At 35.1% G+C, this 8,854-nt stretch overlaps 1 protein-coding gene across 1 annotated transcript; it reads right to left on the reverse strand.

Annotated features, from left to right (window-relative positions):
- Positions 1 to 264: 264 nt before the first annotated feature.
- On the reverse strand, positions 265 to 2,502 carry LOC148567166 (uncharacterized). Its single transcript, XM_088483414.1, has 4 exons — positions 2,404 to 2,502; positions 743 to 944; positions 564 to 643; positions 265 to 456 (listed from the first exon to the last, which is right to left on the reverse strand). Exons 1-4 carry the CDS (start codon positions 2,500 to 2,502, stop codon positions 265 to 267), a joined length of 573 nt encoding a protein of 190 aa, XP_088339540.1.
- Positions 2,503 to 8,854: the final 6,352 nt, after the last annotated feature.

Below are 8,854 nucleotides of genomic sequence, written 5' to 3' on the forward strand. Positions count from 1 at the left end.
AGAATTCTTACTAAAAACAATTTTTTAATGTGTGTATGCAGGTAGCTACTGGCCATGTCAAAATAAAATTAACTATCTAGAAATCATATTAGGAATCAATTAAGTTTCTAAGGTAAATTCATCATAAATTGAATGCCACCAAACTAACAAAGTCTCACATGATAGAAAGATAATAAAAAAGTCATACAATTACAAAACACATAATTAGGTGACTATAATAGAGTTTCTTTTACTACTCAAAATATAAACCCAATTTTCAACAACTCATATATCTGCATCAAGGTTAACACAATTTTGTCTCTTTCCCATCTTCCTGCTGAACTTGTTGCTTGACAGCTGGTCTTCTTTCTCATTTTCATTCAAACCTGAGAAAGAATTCTTCAATTCATTGGTAATTATTTTAGATGGTGTTTTGTACTTGAGGGATGAGATGCACTCTTCAAAAACATCATATAACTCATAAATAAGAAATAACTATCAGGTTAAACTATCATTTTAAAAGCTGTCAAGAAATTTGTACTTGTTTGTAACAATATAAAATACAATAGATATTTTGAACATACCATAGAAGACTCAGTATCACAATCAGTTTTAAGATTAGCCACATTTCCTGAAATTTCCAAATAATTGTTGCAGCCATTTTCTTGTGTTTAGGGAATGAATTGTTCTGCTTAGATGTTACAGTGAATTGACCATGTATAAGAATATACATTTAGCGGTAGCACTCAATCTTTTAGAGAACTTACACTGACATTACTCGAAAGATTAGCAGACAACTCTTTGGGAAGATATTTGTCAATGATATCCTCATCATCATAGATTTTCATAACCGTGTACGCATGATCAAACTGATTAATGTTGGGTTCCTTAATATTTATCTTAAAAGGGACTCTTTTGTCCATCACGTTATCAAATGTTTTGGGATATTCATCTCCCACTATAACCTGTAATCAAATAAAACAATACTTCACTCTTGCTATATAGCTTATAGTTAGTAATTCTTAAGAATAACAATAGGTGGTTGAGAAACCCCATTTTTAGGGGTTATCTTGTGTTGAATTTAGTAGATTTTATCAAATTTTCTCACATTTATCTAATGAAATAGCATGGTTTTGTGAATTTCTCCTAAATTATGCTTAAGAGTGAAAACATGTTTTTTAGGCCTTAAAATTGCTAAATTTAATTCACTTTAATTTCATTCGATGCATTGATATGTTTGTTGAGTGATTCCATGTTTATAAGGCAACGATTGGATTGAAGAAGTGAAGAAAAAACATGCAAAGTGGAGAATTCACAAAGAAATAAAGATTTGTGAAAATCATAGTGACGCGCACGCATGACCCACGTGTACGCGTGACCAAGAAATTTTGCCAAGCGATGCGCACGCGTGAAACTGGTCCCGTGACCTCATTAAAGGAACACGCTGGGGGCAATTTTTGAGCTGTTTCAGGCCCAAATCCAACTCATTTCTGAAGTATTTGAAGCCAAAATCAAGAAGGGAGAGGGGGAGAGCAATTAAGAGTAGAGCAGAAACATGCTCTAGGTCATATTCTAGAGAGAGAAGCTATCTCTTCTCTCTAGAATTAGGGTAGATTTCTCTTAGATTTAGATTTTAATTCTTGCTTTGATTTAGTTTTCTTGCAATTTATTATTCTTACATCTTTGCTGTTTTAGTTTTACTTGCTATTTCCTTTATTTTGTCATTTTTATATTTATGAACTCTTTGTTGATTTTAATTTCCATCAATGCAATTTATGTTTTCATGTTTATTAATGTTTAATTGAGTTGTTATTATTGTTCTTTTGTATTTGGTAACTTTAGATTTTATTATTCTTACAATTTTACCATGCTTTCATTTTATGCCTTCCAATACTTGGTTGGGTTTTAGAGTAGATTTTGGTACTCTTGGCTTGTGATTGAGGACTTAGGTCCCTTGAGATCATTGATGTTCAGTTTCATTGGTGATTTAGGGTTTTTAGTTGGTTCTAAGACCAATTTTATCCACTTGACTTAACCCTCCGATGTTAGAGGACAACTAAGTGGAATTAACTCTTTGTAATCATCATGTTGTGGTCAATGATTCAAGATAGGATACCTTGACTCTTAATCCTTGCCTTGAGTAGCTTTTAGCATTTACATTCCTTAGTTGTTGGTTTTATTTTCTTGTCTATCAAACCCAAAACCCCAAAAATATACACCCCATAACCAATAATATGTACACTTCCCTGCAATTCCTTGAGAGACGACCCGAGGTTTAAATACTCTCAGTTTTTATTGGGTTTGACTTAAGTGACAAACAAATTAAACTTTGATTGAGGGTTGTCTACCGGTTTGGATATATACTTCGACAAGATTATTTTTGTGAAAATTCTGACCGACGATTTCCCTCACATCAGTGCTTACATTGTCCTCCATAATCTGTTCATCTCTCTTCCCACTTAGCATACTTGTTTCCTTGTCCCATAGTAGAAATCGGATGCTACCGCTTCCGTCAAAAACCATGACCTCGACTTTGAACCTATAATACAAACAAATTACAAATGAACATGTAGTTTATTTAAAAAGTTTCATACAAATATTATACAAAAGAACCTTAGGGCTGCAGATCCATGTGTATGGCCACACTTCCCACATTCATATCTATTTTCAATAGGAGTTTCTACTTTCTTTGGATATTTTCTACATGATTTGTAGAACCAATCATCCTTCGTAACATTAATCACAACAATACTTGCAGAAATCCAAGCTGGACCTTCCTATTAAGCCATATTAAAATGTCGAGTACTTTTGCATCAACAACAATCCAAATAGACATTGGAAAAAAAAACATTCGCAAAAATATAACTGTGATTACCTCATGTTGGATAAGGACTTCTTCAATTTTTTTCACTGACACAACACCTTGTTTGAGCTCCTCAGCCCCTAACCAAGCTGTTTTTTATGGAACTTGACTAATGCTCGCAAAGGATGATGGTACACCACCAAGCAGCCTACACATTAGTTCAAAAGGATCATCAACTTCATCAACAAATATGCATATAGACCACAATATTTTCATACAAATTATAAAAGAAAGCCATTTTAGTGATTATATAAGATAGAATCAACTAACATGATTCTAAATTTAGCAACATCTTTGAGGTCGGGGTCTATGTATAACACTCTAACTTTTAGCACCTCATGACCGTACTAAAAGTTCAGGCGTTACTTACTACTAAACCTTTTTATTTTATACTATTTTTATTTATTATCGAGCCTTTGCAAATACGAGTCGAAACTTTAATTAAGAAAAAGAGAAGTTTACTCTTAATCACTTAATCACAAAGATATATATATATAACATTATATACACAGACTTATCTCAGGATTCTCAAATACAAGTCCTATCCCTCTAAAAATTTCTAGAACAATAAATGACGAGAAAAAAAATAAAATCTAAGATTAAACCAAAATCAAGAAAATACGAAATACTTATATATAAAAATCTGTGGACCGGTCGTGGCTCCTTGTCAAGGGTTTCTTGAACTTGTCGTTGAAACAAAAGATCTGTAGGGGGTGAGAACATCGTCCTCGCATGTTCTCAGTAGGAAAAGCGAATGCCGTAAAAATACATAATGAAATACAAATAGCTAACTTATATCACAAAAAAATAGTTTTCTTTGTTAAACTCTTAAAATTCTTCCCAAGTCTTACATTAAGTTGTTTTTAAATCCCTTTCTTTAAACCACATTACTAAGTTCATAGCATAACAAATTAACTAATTAAGCACACAAGCAAGACACCGAGGCAAACAGCACAAGCAAACGACACAAACACAGGAAAATAAAATAAATAAACATAATCAAATGCAAGTGCGCAAACAATTTATGATGCATGCCTGTTCCTAGCGAAGGCCATGAGCTCATGGATCGTTTGTCTACCCGCAACTCGACGTTACTCGGGGCGAACCCCAAATATGGTATCTTTACCGTGTCAGTTAGGCATAATTATTATAATGGGCGAACCCATGTCAGTTAGGATATCTTGGCATCACGGTAAGAGACAAGCTATTAGTTAGGCAAACATTCCTGCATTAGCAATCTCAGGCTATCAATTAGGTGGGCACTTTCGCATTAGCAATTTGGCACAAGGCCCATTCAACATACAATTCTCAACTTTTGTTTCATTCATTGTTTCTCTTCTTCTTTTCTTTTCATTATACCTCCGCATCACCATTTTATCATACATACCTCTGCATCACCATTTAATTACGCAACCCTCTGCATCACCATTTAACATCAACTCTTTTGGGAAAAATCTATCCTTTTCGTTTTATTTAACTAAGGTCATGTATGCTACCAAATCTGGACACACTCCTTTGGATTGAAATTAAGGTTTTATCGTATTTGGATTATAATTGGATTTGATGGCAAACTTAATAAAAATCTGCTGCTGTCCTAAGAAGATTTAGAAAAATATAGCAAGCAGCTTTGCTTTTGAAAAATTCATGATAAATCCAATTCTAATCCGATACTTCCAGATTTTGGTGAGAATATACTTAACACCCTAAGTTTTAGGACAAACAAATTTCAGGTCCATAGCACCTCGTTTGATTAATTAAATGTTAGTTGGAAGTGCTGCCCTATTTCTTTGAATTGGTTCTGAATTTCCCGAAAACAGCCCGGCTTCCAAGAGACATAACTAACTCTATAAAATAGTTATAGATATGAACTTTATACTCACTTAAAATAGACTTATAGATATTTTAAATTCTTTTGGAAGCAACTCAAAATACCAAATCAATCAAAAGTTCTAGTGGTTGGAAGTTGATACTGCAGAACCAGAAAACCAAAAAAGTCTGAAGCAACCACTAAATTTCAGAAATTCACATCTTTCAAATCACTTGGCCAAATTCCCTGAATTTTTTATGGATAAATCTTGACTTCTTGAAGTTTGATAGAAAAATAAATTGGATCAAAAATAATGTTTAGATTGCTCGTAGTTTTTATTTTAAATTGCTGCCAAATATGTAGAAAATTTTACATTAAGTAATTTAACAACCCATCATACCAAATTTTATATTCAAGCCTAAAATTCCTCTAGAAACATAATTCTATTTTTTTTTGACTAACCAAAGTTGCTAAAGTGATTAACACAGCCCCAGGAGTTTAAACTCATCAATTCACCTTTTTACAAATGCTCATATACTTAATTGTACATATATTTTCCTGCATTATCTTAAACAGAGTTTTTCATAGGGACTCATCATCAATCATACCCATCATAAATCAGCAATTATCATCGTTCAAATATACATTAATTCATCAAACATGCCATAATTCATTAATCCATAACAGCAAGCTTAGTAACAAAAGAAGCATTCTATCTACCCTGTCCCTTACTTTCATAATCTCAATTTGTAAAACCCGGTTAATTAATGACCAATTAACCCATAAATCAAAATATATTCTAGAGAATGAGAAATGATATTTTTATGGTTTAATATGATAGAGAAAATTAAAACGAGAATTTTGACACCAATTTTAAAGAAATCGGCCCAAGATTGGGCCGAACAGGCCAAACCGAACCAACTGGACCCATGTTGGGCCTAAGGCCCAGCCAAGCTCCCTTTTAATTAGAGAGCTCAGCACTCTCTCTCCTCCAAAACACACACACACGCTGAAAGGAAGGGGGGAAACAAGAAAACCCTTGCTCCAAATCACTTCAATCTTCCATTGATCATAACTTTTGATCCGGAGCTCCGATTGACGCACCATTTGCAACCACACGACCGTGGTGTCAAGCTCTACCAAATCCACACAATTATTCTTCAGGTAAGACACAGCTTCTTCTTCGAATTTACAGCCCTTGATTTTGAGTTTCTTGGGCAAAAATGTTGAAATTGTGAGCTCTTTTGTGTTATAGAATCTAATTAACTTGAAGGGAAGACTTGTTCTTGCTTCCTTGGTTCTTGGGTACGGTAAGAGATCTCAAACCCTAGTGAAAGTTTGAATTTAAGGTATTGGGTATTGAGTTATTGTGTTTGGGTATGATAATTGTAGTTTAGGAAGTGTATATGTGCATATTGAAGCTTGATTGATATCTTGGAAAGCTTGAAAAGGAGCTTTGTGCTTAGAAATCTGATTTTGGGAGCTTTGAGACATTGGAAGTTGAGGAAAAAGTGAAATTTGAAGTGTTCCGGGTGGAACGGAAATCGGCCAAGGTATGGTTTCGGTTTTCTGTATCTAAAATGTAATATGGTGTGAAAACTTAGGCTAGAGACCCTAAGATAGGAATTAGACTATTGATGTTGTTGATTGGTTGAAATAAATTGTGTTGTAGTGTATGTGATTAGTGGATTCTAAAATGTTGATATGATTGTTGGATGATGTGGATTAAGTTGAAATATGTGGATAATGATAGAATGATTGTGAGTGGTGATAATTTTTGGCAAAGCATGTAATGATGTACGTGATATGGGTTAATATGTTTAATGGATGATAAGGTTGAGGCTCTTGTTGATGAGCATGATTTGGAGTGTGATATTGATATGTGTATATATATGGTGATTGATGAACTTGAATGTTTGATTGGAAATTGTGATATGGAATGTTGATTATGAATTAAATCATTGAACTGAGATTTGGATAAATATGGAAGAATTGGTGGGTTGAAGATTGAATGAGAGTTTGAAAATAATGGATATTGATTGATTGAGTTTTGGTTGGTTTTGAATGGAGCTGGAAGTGTATGTTTTGAAAATTGGCAGTTTATGAACTTTGGTAAAAATGAAATTTATATAAACTTCAACGGATCATATCTTGAGCTATTATTTTTGGAATTTGATGATTTTTATATAAAATGAAAGGTAATTTCATAAGCTTTAAAATGGTTTAAATTTGGTTGAAATCTGAATTTTATGAAGGAGATATGATCGTTGAAAGTTTGGGCCTGAAATCTGAATTCTGCATATTTTGCAGAATTTGTGATTTCTGGTTTGTGTGCGCACGCACAGGCCTGTGTGCACGCACACCCTGTGGATTGCGCACGCACACACTTGTGTGTACGCACACACAGGGAAGTGGCTGCGGCTGGGAATGCTAGCACGCCCTGTGCACGCACACAAATAATAAGGTTTTGCAATCTGTGCGTACACACACGTTGGGGATGACACTCTGTTGATGGCGCTAGCACACCTTGTGCGCGCACTCAAAAATGGAAATTTTACTTTCTATGCGTACGCACAAGCCTGTGTGCACACACACTTTTTGAAAATACTTCTGGGCGTGCGCACACACACCCCTGTGCGTACGCACACGACCCTGTTCTTTTCTAAAGCTTTTGTTTTCAAGTCTTTCACATTCCCAACAAGCTTGTAACCTTTCGAGATGTTGTTTCACGCTTATAAACCCCCAATTTCATCCTTTAAATCTTAGATCAATATAGAATTCCTAGTGATTAGAGGAAGCTAGAGAAAGGGGTAACTTGTGGATGAAGAAAGGGGATATTATGATGAGTTATGATTAATGATGATGATATGAGTTGTTAAGGAGGATGGTGGAGTGCTGAGTATGATATGAGCCGAAAGGGCTGAATGTGTTATGAGCCAAATGGCTGTGTGTGATGATGGTTTATGGCTGAGATAAATGTTAATGTAAGGCTGAAAATGAATGCATATATGCTGAATTAAATTATTGATATTATGATTGTTGCACTCCACCTATCTGAGATACGAGTTTCCCTGGGTGAAAGCAGTGGCTAGCCACCACATGCTCCAGGTGGAGACTCGATACTCTGCTGACCCTATGTCGTAAGTGTGGCCGGACACTGTGAAAGTTCCGGATGAGCTCGCCCCTGTGAATATACACCATTGAGGGTGTTGGATGTGAATTATGAAATATATTGTGAATAACTCGAGTTGGGGATGCACGACAGAGGGACAGTCTAATGGTTAGCTACCAGGACTTGTCGGGTTGGCTTTATAACCGACAGATGAGACTCATCAGCCACTAGGACAGGCATGCATCATATGCATTATATGTGATTTGTTTGGAATGCCTAATTGTCTGCATGTTACTTGCTAATTGTCTAACTGCCGTATCTTCTTCCTACTTGTGCATTTCTTATGTGATATACTTGTGTTTGCATATCATTACTGTTGGTGGTTGGGAGGTTCGAAGGACTTGGAAAAGGGATATCTAGTTAGATTGAAGATCCTTAAGTTAGTTGCCTACTTTCACTTTCTCATGGTTTAGTTACATTTATACACTTTGATTATAACTGGAAGTTCTAGGATTGCCTTTGGCTTTCCCAGGACATTACATGTTAGATATTTGGGCATTGTTACCATGCTGAGAACCTCCGATTCTCACCCATGCGGATTTTATGGTTTTCAGATGCAGAACATGAGGCTCTTCGCTGAGGCTCCTCGCTGAGGCATGCTGGAGACTTCTATTTTGGCGAAGATCCTTAGCTCTCGGGATTTTATTTTGATTCTATGTACCTGCTTAGATACTTATATTCTCCACTGTTTATATATATTTTGTATTGACTCCTCTTAGAAGGTATTTTGGAGAAACATGTTCTGTATATTGTCTGTTGGATTTTATTTTGGGTAGTTCCTTTATATATGTATGTATACTTTTATGCTCGGACCGGTTACCTTCGCAAACTGAGTCTCGAGCCTTGATATCTGTATTGTTGGCACTCTTTTGTATATCTTCTCATGTTAGCTTATCTTATATCCGTTTCGTTTACGTTATCGATCGGAGTGTTGCGCTTTTCGATTTACCAGTTTTGATTTACCCCCTTTTTCTTCAAAGGCTCCTAGTTATAAACCTTTTTACACTACTATACATACTAAATTTTATTTTGA

The sequence above is a fragment of the Arachis ipaensis genome, chromosome B4 (assembly GCF_059453495.1).
Source record: "Arachis ipaensis isolate K30076 ecotype BB chromosome B4, ASM5945349v1, whole genome shotgun sequence".
NCBI classification, from domain to species: Eukaryota; Viridiplantae; Streptophyta; class Magnoliopsida; order Fabales; family Fabaceae; genus Arachis; species Arachis ipaensis.

What these genes read in the sequence shown, in the direction of transcription:
- LOC148567166 (XM_088483414.1), bottom strand. Translation starts at nt 2,502, where the DNA reads ATGGTTTTTGACGGAAGCGGTAGCATCCGATTTCTACTATGGGACAAG. An exon ending in AACAGATTATGGAGGACAAT is followed by an intron (nt 945 to 2,403) that starts GTAAGCACTGAT and finishes ATTTGATTACAG; the next exon opens with GTTATAGTGGGAGATGAATA. An exon ending in TTCGAGTAATGTCAGTGTAA is followed by an intron (nt 644 to 742) that starts GTTCTCTAAAAG and finishes CCTAAACACAAG; the next exon opens with AAAATGGCTGCAACAATTAT.